Raw genomic sequence first — 19,234 nt, 5'->3', positions numbered from 1 at the left:
TTTGGTTTCGAGTCGAGTAAAATTCCTTTAGCACTATGTTCAATTTAGCGTATCGTCATTCTTTTTCGCGACACATACGTCTCAAAAAGCGTCTGTGAATTTGAACGCTGCTTTGATGAATTGTTAAATTGAATTATTGTTTTGCCGAAATTGACCGAGAAAACCTATAAACCAACAACTCATGTTTAAAATTGAGCTGGTTATTTTTGACTAAACTTCTTTTTCTTTAGTTTGATATATTTACGTTTGTTAACAAGTGTTTAAGCAGGGCCTTTTCTAATGACACTTTGATTTTTTTGTTAAATAATTGCTGCGGCTTCAGACAAAACCATTATAAAACTATCCGCAGTTGATGAGCATTTCGGTTCAGTACTGTAATATTTAATATAGACCATATATTTGGGCCTAATAAGCATTTTTATCGTTTATATTATATTTCATATTTCAAACAATCCTTTGGAGGTATTTACATATTCAAATGGCCCAAGCTTAAATGTACAAGTTGTAACTTGGTCCAAAAACATTCACAAGAATACTAAACAAATATATAGCTTTTATGTTAAAACTTTCATAGTTTGAGCTTGAAAAAATACATTTGCATAATCTACAAGTTTCATGATATACCATTGCTTTGATTAACAATTGAGAGATTATTAGATGATTAAAGCCATTGGACCCTTTCGGTTCATAAAAAAAAAAACAGTTCACAGATTTACAAATAATTTACAGGGTTTACAGAAGGCAATGGTGAAAGACTTCTCTTGAAATATTATTCCATGAAATTCTTTACTTTTTGAGAAAACAGCAAAACAATATAAATTCTCGTTAACGAGAATTACGGATTTATTTTAAACACATGTCATGACACGGCGAAAAGCGCGGAAACAAGGGTGGGATTTTCCGTTGTTTTCTCCCGACTCCGATGACCGATTGAGCCTAAATTTTCACAGGTTTGTTATTATTGATATATGAAGTTGTGGTACACAAAGTGTGGGCATTGGACAACACTGTTTACCGAAAGGGTCCAATGGCTTTAAGAGGGGCAGAAGGAAGACAAAGGTTACATGGCACTGTGCACTATTGGTAATTATACTCAAAATAACTGTTAGCATGAAAACTTACTTGATAACTAGCAACAATGGAGAGCTGCTGATATAGTTTATATAAAACATTGTGAGAAACAGCTCCCTCTGAGGTAACGTAGTTTTTGAGAAAGAGGTAATTTCTCACTTTCATTATGCATCTGAAAGCACACAAAGTAATACAACAGAGGTGTTTTTTCTCTTGCAACTTCGATGACCAATTATTGGGCCTAATTGTCCCAGGTTTGTTATTTGTTGCATTATCTCGTGATACACAAAAATGAGAGTACATTTGTACTAGTCTTTGACAATACCTTACGTGTCTAGTGCCTTTAAACAGTTACAACCGGATCTATATTTGTTTCTGCAAAGAAAGACATTGGACAAAAAAAAAGGAACAAACTGCTGTGCATTCCAGAGAATTATATTTTAAAACAATAATTTATACAGAACGAAATCACAATGTATACAGTTTTGTGTGTAGTAATGTCAACGTCGCTGTGTAGACCTACACTTTAAACGATTGGAGTACTTTTTTTGTCAACACAAAACACGATGTCCATTATTTACATTATAAACTTACTCAGTTTGAAGATAATGATAGTAGAAGGCCTCCCTTAAAACACTACTAGTGCCAGTGCTGTAGTTTCTGAGAACTTTGTAAAACAATGTCACGAAAATACGTTTTACATTCTAAAATATGACAGAGTTTTTTGTACAAATAAAACCTCTTGAGTGTCAATTAAAAATTATTTCATTGCTTAAGAATACACCAGACAATGTAACAATGTTAAAGTCAATGACTGCATAATGGGGAACATGATTAATTTACCAGGCACCCGAAGTCTGTATCACACCAGACTTATGACAGGCCATATGATGAATATGAACGTCTCAAATGTCACAGCATCTTCCATTCCAGAAGCGCCAATTGGTTCAAGGGTCACAAACTAGTCAAAACACCGTCATTATGAATGTCAAAGACCGTCACTCAAAGACATAAGCACAAAGCACCTAGGCTCGATCCATTTCTTCATTTTCGTAATGTTATTATTATCTTAAACAGTGGTGTAAACAGAGGGGGAGGGAAGGAAAAGAGTTGCGTCCCTAACCCTCTCAAAATGAGAACTCAGAAAAATAAAACTATTTGTATCATTTTATAGGCATATTGATAAAAAATACTTCCATTCAAACCAATCCGTGTACTTTATATCTGAGTATGGCAAAGGAAACACGCACATGGTATAGGAATTTAGAGAACTCCCCTTGGATGCTGCAGTTAGCAATATTATAAGCAGCTCATACCTTTGGGCCTGATTCCATAAAGCCTGTAAGTATACGAACTTGCTAAGCACTGGTGCTCTGCTAAATTTTTCTGCTTAGCAACTTTATAAAATTGGGGCAAGATCATAAGCTCTCAAACGGTCATACACATGGTAATTACCAGGTAAAGTACAAAGCCCCACACCACACCCTCTTAGATCTATTTATTTGCCCCGCCTGCCACACCCCACTTTTTAAGGAAGGGAATGGTAAGTATGGCAGGCTTGCGTATACAACCATAAAAATGCATTCCATTTTAATTATTTCAGTATTAATTCTGTTTTTTTTGGTCACTAACAAATTTAACATACAAACATTATTCTCCCATACACAGCACTTTTAGAGTGATGCTTCGGGAAAGAAATGCAGACTTTCAAGTGTATTCGACACCATTTTCTGAAATGATTTAATTCACTTAACTGAGTGCTTCATTGTCCATATTCATGATTTACTAAGCAACTGGTACAAAGTCCAGACCCAGCTTCAAAATAATAGCAAACTCAATCCAGATACATACAAGGGGAAAGGAACCAAGCTATCAAAACGGTTGCATTCTTAATGTAAACTAAAACCAATGACAACGGTTAATTGGATACGGGTTTTTCATTATGGCCAAGAATGAAACTACTCTAGAGTGCCTTTGAGTTATTGAAAGAGTTCAAGACAAAACATGGTTTTGTTGATTTGTCATTATGAATAACAACTTGCTAAAATCCCATGCCACTGCAGTCACTGGAGGAAGTTTTGTAGTCTGAGTCAAGGTACCGATATTGCAGCTTATACAAATTGTGTATTATGCGCACCCTTACTCTTTCAAGGCACCGTAATTACTCAAAACGAGTAATGGAGAGCTGAAAACATTGTGAGAAACGGCTCCCTCTGAAGTATTCAAGCATCTGAAAGCACACAACTTGTGCGACAGGGTTGTTTTTTTTACACTATTCTCTCGCAACTTCGACGATCAGTCGAGTTCAATTTTGCACAGGTTTGTTATTTTATGCATATTATGTTGGGATACACCAATTGAGAATACTGGTCTTTGACAATAATTACCAAAGTGTCCAGTGCCTTTAATAGGAAGTGGGCACCTTTGGTTATTGTCAAAGACCGGGGCCCAATTTCAATGAACGGCTTGAGCACAAAAAGTAGCTAAGCACAACAAAATCATGCTTACCAGAACCAGGTTGCCAGCCAAACTACATATCACATATACAATTTGTGTCTGGTATTCTGCTCATGTCTGCTTAGCAGCAATGTGTAAAGCAATATTTTCTGCTTAAGCAGCTTTATAAAATTGGGCCCTGTATTCTCACTTGGTGTATCTCAACGTAAGCATTTAAATAACAAATTTGGAAATCTTTGACTCAATTGGTCGCCGAAGTTGCAATAAAAAACACCCTTGTTGCACATTAATGTGTGTGCTTGCAGATGCCTATACAAAAAAGGCATTTGTCTTTTAATAATTTAATTGAGTGAGAAATTATCTCTTCTAAAAAACTATCGTTACTTCAGAGAGAGTCGTTTCCCACAATGTTTTATACTATCACAGCTCTCTATTCTTTGTTACCAAATAACATTTTATGCAAAGAAATATTTTCAGTAATTACCAATAGTGTCCAGTGCCTTTAACAAAAGTATGGTTTGGTTTCTGAATTATGAGGGTGTTTATGAAAAGTGACCCTGCGTGCAGTTCACTTTCATATAATATAGACAATCAGAACAAAGAAGTACACGTGCATGTGAGTACATGCATTGTGAATAATGACTCTGTCTACTCAAGCACATTAAAAATCATTGTGCATGACCGCAATGAATGAAGGCCATTACTTCATTAATAAATATCACATAGTTTCTGTATGTAATGATTATTATTAACAACTAGGGTTTCTTAACAACAAGAAGCTCTTTTTTAAACAAAGATCGCAATAAAAAAGATTCGATTTTCAAGAAAGAATAGCTTTGTAAATTTTTCAGAAATGCATTTTGTTTTGTAACCAACAACAGCAACGTTTGCACTCTTTGCTTTCGCAAAGAGAACTTTATATTGAAGATAACAGCATCATGTGTACCTTATTAAATTTTCATTTTGTAATTAATCATGTTTTTTTACCCTTTCACCGCAAGCCTTTTGCATAAATAAAACACTCCACCTTATTATAGCCAGCAGAATTCGATAAATGGAAAAAAAAAAAAAAAATACTGACAACGTTAGGACTCAATATTGAGTTGGTTATTTTTGGCAAAACTAAAAATTAATTTTTTTTTACATATTTTGCATTTAAAATATTTTATGAATTCCGGAAGAGCGTCCAAAGTGCTTTGTTTTCATCGTCTACTGCGTCCCCGTGTGCGTGACATAACAAACTATAATTCTGACCAAAGTTTGAGTCCCAGAACTCTTGATTATTATTAACTTTGTAACAGATACAGAATTCAAGCCGGTCACCTACATTCATATCCCGAGGTGCCGATAAACCAAATGAGTATCTATCCGTGGGACCATCACAAGAATTCAAAACATACAGAGCTGGAATATCACCGAAAGTTTTCCACCTGTCTGCCGAATATCGGATCTTGACGGTCTTCTGATAGGAGATATTCCTAACTTTGATCGTTCCCAACACTGTGAAATCCGAAACTACGGCATTCTCGAGGCATACTAGCTGTTTGTAGACGCGGTTCAGGAAGTCCGATTGCCCGCCTGGTTGGACGAATGACATGCTGAGATATCGAGGTAGGATGGTCACCGTGTTTCCGCCGGTCTCATCGTCCGTGAAGACCGCTGAGCATGCGGCCAGAGCCATGGATGGGTAGTCCGGTGGGGATTCGGACTCCAAAATGTTTCGCACTACTTCAAGATCGAGGCCAAGGGCGTCTGCAAATCTGACCGATTTACGGCCGGGGGTCTCTGGTGTCTTAGAGCTGTCCTTGATGGAGGACTTACGACAACTGATACCTCCATTTGGGGACGTACTACTCGTCGGTGAGGTAATAGAAGGCGATACAACGCCAAGAGAGGAGACCGTGGCATCTGGTGAGATGGGTTCGCCATCTTGGAGTTCTCCAAAGCCATGTTCACTTCCAGAAGACTCATCTTGGATACCATTATGTTTAGAACAGCGGGCTATGTCAATAGGTGGTAACATGGCAGCATGGCTCCTTTTGGACATCTGATGTTTATCATACAAATGAGAGTTTCTCTTGTCATCCTCCTCCACATCGTTGAGTAAATCCCTCTTCCAAGACTCCTCCGGATCCTCGAGTACATTTTGATCCGCCATTTTCCCATGCTCATCAGTAAAATTATTTCCGTCGTGAATGTTACTCATGTTGAGTTTTATAGCTACGCTCGGAGTATGTCCATGGCCTGCAGACCAACTGGATATTTCCAGCATTTTCTCGAGCATTGCAGACAGAATGGACTACGTGCTTGTATTTGCGTAGTAACGCACCGCTATTTAGGCATTAGACGGGCAGAGGCAGGCCGGCCGGTTTGCAATACGGTGTATGGGATTGTGTATAGTGTGTTGCAACCCCGGCTAAGGATTAGACTTGATTTCAAGTCTGAGACCGCGGTTATTTCTCTGCTTCAGCCATGCAGAACTCCCCCCGCAGATTAATGCTCTCACACTCTTAGTGATCGTAGGCTGTCCACAACTGGGCACTGTTTCAGCCAATAATGATCGGCTTTCAGGACGACGAAACAAAAACACCACGATCACAGACTTGGAGCAAAGTCTAGTCAAGGATTGGCCTACGTGCTGTCAAACCAGCCAATGTCTGTCTACGTCACAGCCCAGGTATACGGGTCAGGTCATCCTGTTAACATTTTTTTGGCGGCTAATGAATAAAAATGCCTCCGTACGTCCGTCCAAATTGCTTTCAGATCGTAATCCACTCGAGCTGAAATGTACATCAACGGTTGCTGTTAAAACAAAGAAGAAAGAGTCTTATTTTAAGATGTAAAACAATTCAGTGATGATCATTCTCGTAATCTCGGGTCAATGTAGATGTACGTCGCGAGTGTATTTCCGACCTTGCCCTTCAAGCTGATTGCTTTACTTCCAACTCTTGCTTTGGTTTTGTGTTTATTGTTGTTGAACACCATTTGTGTCGGTGTCTTCACATGCACAACCAATAGGAGAAGTCTCAATTTTTTTAATTTATATTATTAAATTACATCTGTAAAGACAGAGCAAAACGATAAGAATTTGAGTAAGACATTATCTGTAACCGAGCTTCGGTATCTTTTATCTTGATTCAAGTGTAACTAAATCCAAAACACAAAATAAGAAAAAATGTAGGATGTACTTTTTAATTTCACAAGGCAAATGAAATGGTTCGGTTTGTCTCTAATACAGGATTAGGTCGAATTTAGGTTGCCTGCCAGACAGTGCATGAAGGACTTAAACACTCGGTACGCGCGAGTTAGGCGTGGAATGAGGTGCACGCTGGTCTAGTTTGATCGCTAGCTAGACCAGAATGCACCCCTTTCAACAGTTAGCGCTTGCGCACTGGGAATTTGCGAAAAGGAACAATTTATGCACTCAATTTCAAAATAGCAAGCCACTCGCTGTAATTTGGAGCTGCATTGTCTATTCTAGATTTTAGGCAATGTTAATACTTTCCCGAAATAGCGACCGAACATAAAATATAAACAGAGTGGGCGTGACCGACTAGACTGCAATATAGGTCAAAGTACGATGGGCATGACTGCAGGTCAAAGTATGGTGACCACGTGACCAAAAATAATCTAATACCATTTACATCATTATGCTAATCAAACGCACGTGATCATAATATTATGAAGCATAGGCCTACCTGCAAGTGCATGTGTGTGTGTATTATAGTCTCCCGAATGGAATCGTCCGGAATGTGATTTGGCTGTACTTGGCTGTACTTTGAACTTGAAACCAGATTACAACAGGCATTTCATTTCATTTCATTTAATGCAATAAATAGAAAGGTCAATGTAGCTGGTACTGTTAGCTAGTCACGCTGCACGCATAATGCCTTCATGACGTCACAGCAAATAATAGGCCCAAACAGATTTGAAACTAGACTTGTGGACAAGTCGTTAAATCGGCCCCACGCGCTGAGATAGTGGTCTCGCGAGATCACTGCTCTCGCGCGAACTGATGGCTCCCCGATTTCGACATGAGGAGTCGAAATCGGGGAGCCATCAGTTCGCGCGAGAGCAGTGATCTCGCGAGACCACTATCTCAGCGCGTGGGGCCGATTTAACGACTTGTCCACAAGTCTAATTTGAAACAGAAGTGTTTATATACACGTTATAATGTGTACATTATAGTACATGTACATGTGCACGTAGACCAATGTGCACGTAGACCAATGTGCACGTATACCATAGAGCTATACATGTATATAGCTCTATGACGTAGACCAATGTGTACGTAGACAAATATAGACTAATGGAGATGCCCAGTACTAGCAGTAGACTCTCTTTCAATCGTAGTCTTATAAGAAGGGATGCCACGCGGCATGTTGTTTGTGCATATTATATTATAGGCATCTCTCTTACAGTTAAAGACAGTGGACACTATTGGTAATTGTCAAAGACCAGTCTTCTCACTTGGTGTATCTCAACATATACATAAAATAACAAACCTGTGGAAATTTGAGCTCAATTATTGGTCGTCAAAGTTGCGAGATAATAATGAAAGAAAAAAACAACGTTGTCACTCGAAGTTGTGTGCTTTCAGATACAAGTTGATTTCGAGACCTCATCTATGTTTGAGCATAGAGTAAGGGTTTGAGGTCTCGAAATCAAATTCGTGGAAAATTACTTCTTTCTCGAAAACTACGTTACTTCAAAGGGAGCCGTTTCTCACAATGTTTTATACTATATTAACGGAAAAGTTTCCGTATGGCGCCACCACTTTTTCATTCGCAATAAAATAATATAGTATCTAATTTACCTGATTGATATATCCCTTTTTGTAAAAATGAGTGAAAAAGTGGTGGCGCCATACGGAAAGTTATCCCTATTAACCTCTCCCCGTTACTCGTTACCAAGTAAGGTTTAATGCTAATAAATATTTTGAGTAATTACCAATAGTGTCCACTGCCTTTAAAGGACCGAGAAATTTCAGGACTTTATCTCGTACGTTATGTCAATGTGGTCGCGGAGGAAGATGTGGCGAAGAAAACCAACCGATATGTTTTCCTCGTATACTTGAAGAAATTCTGTGTCTACTTCTCTAGTGCGATGATGAGAACCCTGTCTCTTAGTGTAAACCCTACGAATTACTCAATAGGTTTGAAATGGCAACAGTCTCCACATACCTTTCTTAAATGTTGATCCTATAGTTTCTTGTCAGCAATTCGACTCTCACCTCCCCCGAGTAGAGACGAAGACCAGAGAATCCCAAATGTGATAATACACACTTGTTTTTATATAGGCTTCAATTTCTACCCAGATGACACTTCAGTTTTTCCTGTGTTTCTAATTCTATACCCACAGCAGATGACTTGCAGATTTCTAGTCTTTCAGTTGTGGTGTTCCATTCCAAAGAGCGGTCATCTCACAAGTTCTGGTCACAGAGAACAATGGAGAGAACTGAGCCGCCCTATAGTTGTCAACTCACCTTCAGCTAGCGGTCAGCACAAGCGGTCAGCACAAGCGACATGGTCAAGCACTGGTGCGCACTTGTAAAGGGTCACCAATGTGTTTATATATTCAGTGCACCATGTACACCATTACCACGCTCCATTCCCTTGTCTCAAATAACAACTCAAAAATAAAGTGTCAGCACACAGAAAAGGCCACTTAAAATTTCTGAATATCACAAGTTGATCATGAAGGCTATATAGAAACAACACTGGAACTTCAGATGAGAAACTGTAAACGATGTCCTTTACCTTTAAACCAGAGTCTGTCCATAAAAACAAATCTAGTAAACGAATACACGGTGATCACCGGACCGTGACTCAAACAGCCTACATCAGCTGTACCTGTAAATAGGCTATAGGCCCACAGGCTTTCGGGAAACTGTCACCCATCACCTATGGTCGGTTCTTTTGATAGGTAAAACATTCTTCCTCCATGGTGTATCCGTCACTGTTGTTCAAGCGGAACCCGGAAATGACATTATCACCTTTGTGTTTTCAGCAATTCACTGTTTGAGGATAGAGAAACTATGAGTAGAGGTTTAGGCCTACGATCACTTTACACATAGGTGAAACATTAATATTAGTATAAAACATGAAACACTGCTATGTGCTGGGTTGTGTCATTCAGATGTTGGAGCAGGCCTAAAACTTCACAGAGGCGATTGCCCCATGCCCCTGGTCATTGCCTTAGTGCCATTGAAAAGCTCCAGATATATAGAAGTTTACAATTTCCTCATACGGTGCCCTTTCCCCAAGGAGAAAATGCCTTGGTGCCCTTGCCCTTTCCAAAACGAAGCATACATGTTGTTAGAGTACAGAGCAATTTTGTTATTGCTCTAAAATGGTTAAAGGAATATCTTTGAATTTATGAAACAAAACGAATTGAAGTTACATGGGTGTTTTGTTGGGCTCAAAGAGGGTGCCGGTTTTGGGCTCACGCTTATAAGCTTTGCTTCGTATAATGAGCCCCCCCCCCCTGCAGTATCACAAAAGACTGTGTCATCTAATTGGTTAAACTGTGTACATATTATTGCTAATGCATTGGTTACTGCGGAAACAATGAACCTGAAAACCTTGAATGGTTTGAACATCTACCTCCATGGTTTGAACAAATTACAGTGCGCAGGAAAAACGTCAAGGTGATTATTATGTTGCAACCTCAAACACGAACATTGAAAGAGAAACGGCTTGAATATACACTTCATTAATATACAAGCCATATGGCGCTTCGGATTCATGGTCTCTTCATTTCGTATCCGAACTAGCGACTACAGCTCCGGCTATGGCTAGATTTCCGCGTCACCGTGCTTTGATGTAATAAAACTTCCTTAGCAACACCCTTAGAGACAGCCGTAGCCGTTATAGATGTAGCCGCCAATTTGGATACAGTTTAAAGGCAGCGGACACTATTGGTAATTACTAAAAAATAATTATAAGCATAAAACCTTACTTGGTAACGAGTAATGGGGAGAGGTTGATTCGATAGTATAACACATGGTGAGTAACGGCTCCCTCTGAAGAAACGTAGTTTTCGAAAAAGAAGTAATTTTCCACGGATATGATTTCGAGACGTCATATTTAAAATTAATTGTTGAGGTCTCGAAATCTAGCATCTGAAAGCACACAACTTCGTGTGATGACAAGGGTGACCGATTGAGCTAAAATTTTCACAGGTTTGTTATTTTATGCATATGTTGAGATACAGCAAGTGAGAAGACTGGTCTTTGAAAATTATACCAAAAGTGTTCAGTTTCTTTAAATGTGGTTATACCATGGAGGTAGGGTAGCCCATCCGCACGGTAAAATAAAATTGTTGCGTCTCTGCAGATAAAAAGGCCAAATCAAAATATCAGCAGGGCCCATTTTCATAAAGCTTGTAAACACAAAAAACTTGCTAAGCACAGAAAAGTGTTGCTTACAGGTTACCGGCCAAAATCACACTGTTGAGACTGGTGCCCAACGCAATGTTTTGCTTACGAAAGAAAGTTGTCGAGCAGTATAAACAGCTTTTTGAAATTTGGCCCTTATCATTTCAGAAATGGTCCATATTCTGAAATGCTGACCATATTACATGCGACAAACGTGTGTTTTATTATTAACTTGTGTTTTGTTCGTCGAAAATATTAAATTTGGAAACGCTCTCATTCAAAGGGCAAGGGAACAATTTTGCCGGTACCCAATTCATTTGCGGTTGACGTCATCAACTGGAAACAAATAGGTCAAATAATTTTGCTGTGTCACTGACGAGAAAGTTCAAAATGCATTCATTGATAACATTCCAAAAGCTACTCACATGGAAAGCCATTGAATTAAACCCTTTATAACACTAACATAAATTTACCAAATCATGGTGATCTGCCACATCACATCAAGCAATATAGAGTCTCTCTATTTCGGTTTAAAGGATTTGGTATACTTTTTCAAAATGTCCATAGATTTACTTTAAACTTACAGGGTTTGAAGATGATGAGAGTGGAAAGCTTCCCTTCAAATATTACTTACTGGGATGCTGTAGTTTTTGAGAAATGAGTAAAACAATGTCATGAAAATACGTTTGTAAATGCTTAAAATAATTTTCGTCTCATGAGACCAAAATTATTTTCATGACATTGTTTTTACTCATTTCCCCAAAAAGCACGTAATATTTTCAGGGAAGCTTTCTACTATCATTATCTTCAAACTGTGTAAGTTTAGTGTATATCTGTGGACATTGTGTTTTTTTGTCCTACAAAAAGTACATGTCAAAGGACCAGTATTCTCATTTGGTGTATCCCGACATATGCATAAAAAAACAAATCTGTGAACAATTCTGACTCAATTGCTCCTCGAAGTTGCAAGAGAATAATGCAAGAAGAAATCTTTTAATATTAGAGTGAGAAATTACTTCTTTCTAAAAAAAACTACGTTACTTCAGAGGGAGCGGTTAAAGACAACTTATTGGACAAACACACGGTGGGAAACACAATTTTAAACAAGTCTCTTGGTTATTATTTACAATTTTTAAACAAAGTTAAGCCCGGTTCATTCCTGCGAATGCGAAGGCGAAGCGAATGTTGACGGCAGGTTGTGCGGTCAAATTCACTTCAAATTCGCACCGCATTTGCAATCGTAGGAAGTATGAACCGGGCGTATATAGGCAGCAATTCTTTTGCAACATAAAGACTATTAACATTAGTACTGCATGAATTAGTAAAAATTATTAAAACCAAACAAAATGTATAAAGTAAAGTCAACAACATTATATTGGATTAGTGAATTTAAAGTATGATGATAACATTGACAGTGAAAGGTCAGGATTAGAAGAGCTTTCTAAGGAGGAAAAATAACTGACTATGAAGTTCATACTCAAACCATTGTTTCAGTACTACTCTCCAAAATGAAGTCATCGAGAAAACTCTGGAAACCTGAAAACCTGGTTGTGCCCGCCAGTTTACTATTTATTTATAGTTTCTTCCTATTTGATAGACCTACTTACGAATAGTGATTCTAGTTTTTACAAAAGTTTCCTTTTCGGCTTTGATTTTTCTTCTTTCAATTTAACAGAGCATTTATATTTCCACCTTTGCATATGGAGGCTTCATCCTAAAAGCCAGGCTTGTTTGTGACGGGTTCGCCCCGATTCAAAAATACAAAACAAAACAGGATAAACAGCAGTAAGTTGTAGAATAAAGAAACGATAACTGTTACGATAACTGTAGCCGGCGCAGTTAAAGAAGTTCTGCTTTGTACAGGTACAATTCGAGGCAGAGGCCACCCTAAGCTGTGCTGGATAGACATCGTCACAAAGTGGAGTGGTTAGAAGTGTATAGGAGAGCTGGGAAGAGCGGCGATTGAAAGAGAAAAGGTGATGGCGGCAACTCAATGAGTGCACCCCCAAATGCAATTTTGAGGATGAGGCAGCCACTAAACGCAAGTCTTTGCCAAATGCCATGATAGAAGTAGAGCAAGTAACTTATACCAAGCAGCAGGTGATTATTGTGTATGGCATCTACATCCAGATTTGTGTTTTGAAGCAGTTTCCTCAACATTTTGCCTGATACCCGATGGTGACACTGGTCCCCGGGTTTCAGATGTCAGCCCCGTACGACCCTCTAGACGAAGCACACTGATCGGTCTATCTTCCGTCAACAAAGATGCTTTTTTCTTTTCTCGGACTCTTCTCACTGCGAACAGAAATGGAAAATCCTATTGCACGATTAAAAGAACACGTTGCCTAGGATCGGACGAGTTGGTCTATAAAAAGCGTTTGTAACCCTTTTTTATAAAATGCATATGGTTGGAAAGATGTTTTAAAAGTAAAATACAATGATCCACACAAGTTTGCCTCGAAATTGCGTGGTTTTCCTTTTACCGTGCGAAATAACACGGTCGGCCATTATTTTACGGGAGTCAAAAATTTGACTCCCATAAATGGCCGACCATGTTAGGTGACGAGGTAAAAGGAAAACCGTGCAATTTCGAGGCATGTTTGTGTTGATCATTGTATTCTACTTTTACAACATCTTTCTAATCATAATATGCATTTTATAAAAAACGGTTACAAACGCTTTTCAAAGACCAACTCGACCGATCCAAGGCAACGTGCTCCTTTAAATCTTCATACAGTTTATAGGCAATACAAAGTTATGTAAAAAGTAGCTTACTGCAACGTTCGATATTATGACATTTTGAGAAACATTTAATTTCCAAGGATTGTGGCTATGTAAATAGATATAGGTTTTTATGCCCCGAAAATTTGAACTTTGAAAAACTAAGTCACTTCAGAGAAAGCCGTTTGTTCTCACAATGTTTTCATCAACTGCTCCCCATTGCTCGTTACCAAGTAAGCTTAACACTTATTTTGATTAACTACCAATAGTGTCCGGTGCCTTTAATAAACACTGCCTATTACTGACCACTTAGAGCCAATACCGGTGATACCACGTGTAGGTCAAACAAAAAATATTTTTAACAAAATCTGGAAAATATCATAATTTACCGACAGAATACACAACCGCCGACTTGCAACCAGTAGTACTGTATGGGCAGGGGCTATAATGGTAAATCCAAAAATAACTCACCTATTTCTGTAAAAATTTGTGTCACATTCTCCCCAGTTTTGGCGCTCGTTTCCGCAAACAATGCTGCAAGAATATCAGCATACCCCCTTGCCTCCTCCGTCTGAATAAGACGCTCTCTATCGTGAAGATCAAGTTTATTACCGACTACAGCTAACACAATATCTGCATTGGTACAACTACGCAAGGCGGGAAACCATGTTGTTCGTAGACTGGCGAAACTTTCCTGAAAAGTCAGACGACAATCAAATGTTATCCTCAGAGAAATGGTTTGCCGTAAAAACTAAACTGCATTGTTCTCTAGAAATATCAAAATATCAAAACATAAACACTAATTTTAAAGGTAAAGTCATGCTTTGGTTATGATGACGCTGAAATGTTTTTTGTTTTGCTTTTGTTATTTCTATCCATAAGCTTGTTATACTTTATAAATTAAATGACAATGGATTGTAAGTATCCTGCAAAAATTGTTCGTCTGAAATTTATGGGTTTTTTTTTTTTGCCTTTCCCTTTTCCCCTTATTATCTTGGGGTGTGGGTGTTTTTTCTCAAGCTGAAACTTTCACAGGTGTCTATTCTGAGACAGAAATCACATCGATATTATTCTCAGTTTAGTTTAAAGGCACTGGACATTATTGGTAATTACTCAAAATAATTATTAGCATAAAACCTTTCTTGGTGACGAGTAATGGGGAGAGGTTGGTGGTATAAAACATTGTGAGAAACGGCTCCCTCCGAAGTGCCATAGTTTTGGAGAAAGAAGTAATTTTCCACGAATTTGATTTCGAGACCTCATGTTTAGAACTTGAGGTCTCGAAGTCAACCGTCTAAACGCACACAACTTCGTGTGACAAGGGTGTTTTCTTCTTTTATTATTATCTCGCAACTTTGATGGCCGATTGAGCTCAAATTTTCACAGGTTTGTTATTTTATGCATATGTTGAGATACACCAACTGTGAAGGCTAGTCTTTGACAATTACCAATAGTGTCCACTGCCTTTAATAGCTTTATCTTTTTGGAGAGGGTTAACTGTTTTAGTTTTGTTATTTGAGATTTAAGAGACAAACTCAACACCAACTAATTGTCTTGAGGTATTTATTGGAATGAGTTCTTGTCAATCTTACTTCATTTGTAATGTCGTAAACTAGAACAATGGCGGACGCATCTCTGTAGTACAACGGTGCTAAAGATCGGAACTGCATTGGGAAAAAAAACATACAAAAACTGAAGTAAAATGTAGTCAAATAGGTTATTAACCAGATCCTATTATTTTCTTACGGTTTCATCAAACAAATAACAAGATGTGTTTCGACAAGAGTATTACACCTTTTTTTTATGAGCACAGCCATAGACATGGGAAGGCCCACACATTTTCTTCGTGTCCATTTTGAAAGCATTGTATTTTAAAGCGATGAACAAGTTTGGTAATTTTCAAAGACCAGTATTCTCACTTGGTGTATCCCAACATATAACAGGCCTGTGAAAATCTGGACTCAACTGGTCATTGAAGTTGCAAGAAAATGTTGAAAGAAAAAACACTCTTGTTGTACAAAATATTATTCTTTTAGATAGGAATAAAAAGCTTCTGGCCAGAAAGTGAGCAATTACCTCTTTCTCAAAAACAACGTTACTTCAGAGGGGGGTCGTTTCTCACAATGTGTTAAACTATCAACAGCTCTCTGTTGCTCGTTACCAAGTAAGGTTTCATGCTAATATACATTTTGAGTAACTACCAAACGGGTACAGTGCCTTTAACACTTGAAAATGAAGACCAAAGCTGAGGTAACGAACCCTTTCTTGTCCCGCTGTATCCCAAATATTGAGATAGTAACTTTCCCCATCAACCACCAATTCCTTCAGCATGTAGGCACTACTGTTAAACAAGAAGTTAAAAAAAATAGATTTTAGATCAATCACTGTGTATAGTTAGTCCTACGGGGTTACAATTTCTTTCAAAGTTAAACATGATACAGTTCAAGGGAGATTTGGGATACACTGTTACAGTGAGAATACTGGTCATTGAATACTGGTCATTGAAAGTTTACCAAAGGTATCCAGCAGCCGATTTAAAAATAATGCTATAGGGTTAATCCAATCTCGTCGGGTTCGCATCCTAACATCTTTGGATACGGAACTTAACTCGTCCGAAGTCCCAAGATTAATCCTAAGTTAGCAAGAGTTTGGTGAATGATCGGCCTGTTGTGTGGTATAGGTCAGGGGTGGGGCCCGGAGTTGGGGGAGGGGTAAACTTTCATAGGAATTCCATCGGCAGAAACTTGACCGACTCACCCTATTGTTAAACTTGTTTTGTCGCTGAACTCGTCGTTTACCAGCCGTGATGCTATACACGATTTACCAACGGTAGAATTCTTTGATATTGGAATAAAATAATAAGAGATTTAATTTCAAATTTGGAATAATATTTTTGAAATAATTTTATGTCATTAATAGGCCTATAGTTTAACGAGGCATATTGTGAATGTACACGTATAGACCTTTAGCACGCTGTCACCATTGTGGTCATGTTCCCTGTTTCCATCAAATGCTAACATTCAGTGCGCAAACGTGGCACCAGACTATTATTTGGTCTAGCCTAAGTTTAGGTACAATGAGTTGGAAATGAGAAAATCAAGATGGCCACACCGTGATAAAGGTCTATATCAACTTTAACCACGATACGGATGAATTAATTTAAAATAAATTAAAAATTTTGGTTTGACAAAGACTAAGAGGCTGTTTCCTTTTTTACAAGTCAAACTGATAACAACTAACCTTGGTGTCATTGACCCTATATTGGTTTTAAAATAAGTAGTGTGCCGATTTCCAACGTTCCACCCATGCAGGTAGTAATTAAAAAAGCCAGGGCAGTTAGTTTTAGAACTGAGAAGTCTCCCGATCTCCGATAAATCTACTCCGCGGCCAGTAGTAGAGTATAAAGCAATCGGCGGTTCTCTAAAGAACAAAACCTACATAGGACTACATGACAAGTAACTCAGTGTTCCGTAAACCATTGATACCTCACCATGATGTAATGGCTCAAATCCCATATAAAGTAATGTTGGTTCTCGACATACTGGACTTATATGACATTCCCAATGTATAACATGTAATTGATTATCCAACATAATTATTGTATAATAGGTCTATGACATTGGGTATACACAGGAAATAATGTGTTAATGTAGGTTGATTTCCGCATGGTATGCTATAAAACTCACCCCAATTATACACACTTTAAACCCGTTGGCCCGTTTGCTTGTCGATCGAGCTGACATCATGCCTCTTGCAACAACTACACTGTTGTCATTTCCAAAAACAGGCAAGTGTGTACGTTACTTGTAGTTGTAGTCAACGGTGAGCCGCCATTTTGACACAAAGTTCAGTTTGGAGTCATCTACCATTGTGACCCTTGCATACAATTCGTTGTTGGTTTCGATTCACACAAAACAAGGATATTGTTTGCATTGTGCTTCCTATAAACGTCTGTATCAAATAACATGAAAGTTCTCATGTGTGTAAACTTACAATACATGTGTTTCACGTACACCTCACAAACTCATTTCTATTTTTTTTTTATACCAGTACCAAGAGGCGAAAGTCCACAGCTAGAAATACATCCATTTCTGCTGATAACAAGAGACTACTTTAATCAGCAATTACAGTAAATACTGTCAAAATCATCTGGAGATAATTTACTGGCGGGGACAATCAGTAAATTAATAAAATTCAAATTACACGAGAAGCCCTCCTGCTTTTACAATCAGCTGATTAATAAAATTCGTTTCTAAATACACCAGAAGCCTTCCCGGTTTTGACTGTAATTAAGTTCTCAGCTCTTGTCTTAAACACAATGTTTCTTAATTAACCATATTATGTGCTTTTCTTTCCAAGTGGATGGAAAAATTCTCGAATGCAATTTAATCGTATTTTAATTTGCAGATTTCAATCGAGTAGGATTCGAAACTTTGACAAGAATGGAGGGTTTGTGTCTTTCTTCTGAAGACGAAGAGCATAACTGATCGAAACGTCGAGTTGGTCAACCATCTCAACCAAACTCATGAGTTTATTTCCGTGGTGTTCAAATGATTATGTATGAGGTTTCTACCATTGTTAATATATAGTGCAATGTAAAAACAGTATGTATTTATATATTTTTTGGACACCACATAAGTTGTGTGCCCACTTTGTTTACATTATAATCTTAAACATCATATTAAGATTCTTGAATGTGTGTGTTTGAATGCTACAAACCATTTGAATAGTTGTCAAAAGGGTAAAGCATGTTTCAAAAGCTTGTGCAACATTTTTTGTGTTTAAAGGCACTGGGCACCTTTGGTAATTGTCAAAGACCAGTCTTCTCACTTGGTGTGTCCCAACATATGCATTATGAAATGAAAGGAAAAAAAAAACACTCTTGTTTGTGTGTGTTTCAGATGCCTAATAAAAGGTTTTAGGCCCGAAGTATTTTATACATGAGTGCGAAATTAACTCTTTCTAAAAAACTACGTTACTTCAGAGGAAGCCGTTTCTCACAATGTTTTATAAATTTAATATCAACAGCTCTCAATTGCTCGTTACCAAGTAAGTTTTTATGCCACCAATTATTTTGAGTAATATACCAATAGTGTCCACTGCCTTTAAACTCTCAATAGAGTTTTAACAATTTGGATTTCCTTTACAAAAACCACCGAAGTTGACGTCTCCCTCACCCGATAAAAGTTCCGGATATTAACCTTTCAAAACCCTAACCAGTGTTATTTCCTGAATACAATGGAAACATCGAAGGCTGTCCCTTGACATGGATATAAAAACAAATGATCAAGCTAAAAAAGTACCTCGTCAACTTGTCTGCACTTTCCGGTTTATATTCACTATCTCCATGCAGCAGACATTCACCCGAGTGCCTTTCGATAACTATGTTTGATGGATGTGTCCATAAACGACTAAACATCAGTTCGCGTTGAAGTACAGCGCTATACTCGGTTCGTCTCAGTTTTAAACAACACTTTTAAAATAAAGAAGCAGGACTGGTTTACGACTGACAATAAAACAACTTCGCAAAAGAGGACTCTAGGAAAGCAGAAGTGGAGCTCAAAATTCAGACGATGAACTTCTTCTCCATGACTTGGTTAACAGTAA

General features: G+C 38.1%; 2 protein-coding genes across 6 annotated transcripts; both read right to left on the bottom strand.

Moving 5' to 3' along the window:
- Positions 1-3,763: 3,763 nt before the first annotated feature.
- Positions 3,764-5,909, bottom strand: LOC117289050 (protein phosphatase 1 regulatory subunit 3B-like). Its single transcript, XM_033769975.1, has one exon. It carries the CDS (start codon positions 5,810-5,812, stop codon positions 4,694-4,696), a length of 1,119 nt encoding a protein of 372 aa, XP_033625866.1. The 5' UTR covers positions 5,813-5,909; the 3' UTR covers positions 3,764-4,693.
- Positions 5,910-6,057: 148 nt separating this feature from the next.
- LOC117289051 (putative ras-related protein Rab-5B) lies at positions 6,058-19,005 on the bottom strand. 5 transcript variants are annotated; one of them, XM_033769979.1, is made up of 7 exons: positions 18,931-19,005; positions 17,314-17,578; positions 16,385-16,464; positions 15,887-15,968; positions 15,220-15,291; positions 14,099-14,321; positions 6,058-6,330 (listed from the first exon to the last, which is right to left on the bottom strand). In XM_033769979.1, exons 2-7 carry the CDS (start codon positions 17,371-17,373, stop codon positions 6,215-6,217), a joined length of 633 nt encoding a protein of 210 aa, XP_033625870.1. In that variant the 5' UTR covers positions 17,374-17,578; positions 18,931-19,005; the 3' UTR covers positions 6,058-6,214. The 5 variants fall into 5 exon arrangements, with proteins under 5 accessions (XP_033625870.1, XP_033625867.1, XP_033625868.1 ...); XM_033769976.1 differs by lacking the exon at positions 6,058-6,330 and adding an exon at positions 12,095-13,201; XM_033769977.1 differs by lacking the exon at positions 6,058-6,330 and adding an exon at positions 12,095-13,201 and having other exon boundaries at positions 15,887-15,965.
- Between the last annotated feature and the right edge of the window lie 229 nt (positions 19,006-19,234).

This window comes from Asterias rubens, chromosome 4, assembly GCF_902459465.1.
Source record: "Asterias rubens chromosome 4, eAstRub1.3, whole genome shotgun sequence".
NCBI lineage: Eukaryota > Metazoa > Echinodermata > Asteroidea > Forcipulatida > Asteriidae > Asterias > Asterias rubens.
This window is presented reverse-complemented; position numbering and strand designations above follow the sequence as displayed.

What these genes read in the sequence shown, in the direction of transcription:
- LOC117289050 (XM_033769975.1), bottom strand. Translation starts at nt 5,812, where the DNA reads ATGCTCGAGAAAATGCTGGAAATATCCAGTTGGTCTGCAGGCCATGGA.
- LOC117289051 (XM_033769976.1), bottom strand. Translation starts at nt 17,373, where the DNA reads ATGATGTCAGCTCGATCGACAAGCAAACGGGCCAACGGGTTTAAAGTG. An exon ending in AAAACAAGTTTAACAATAGG is followed by an intron (nt 15,969 to 16,384) that starts GTGAGTCGGTCA and finishes CTTGTTTAACAG; the next exon opens with TAGTGCCTACATGCTGAAGG. An exon ending in ACAAATTTTTACAGAAATAG is followed by an intron (nt 13,202 to 14,098) that starts GTGAGTTATTTT and finishes TTCTGTTCGCAG; the next exon opens with TGAGAAGAGTCCGAGAAAAG.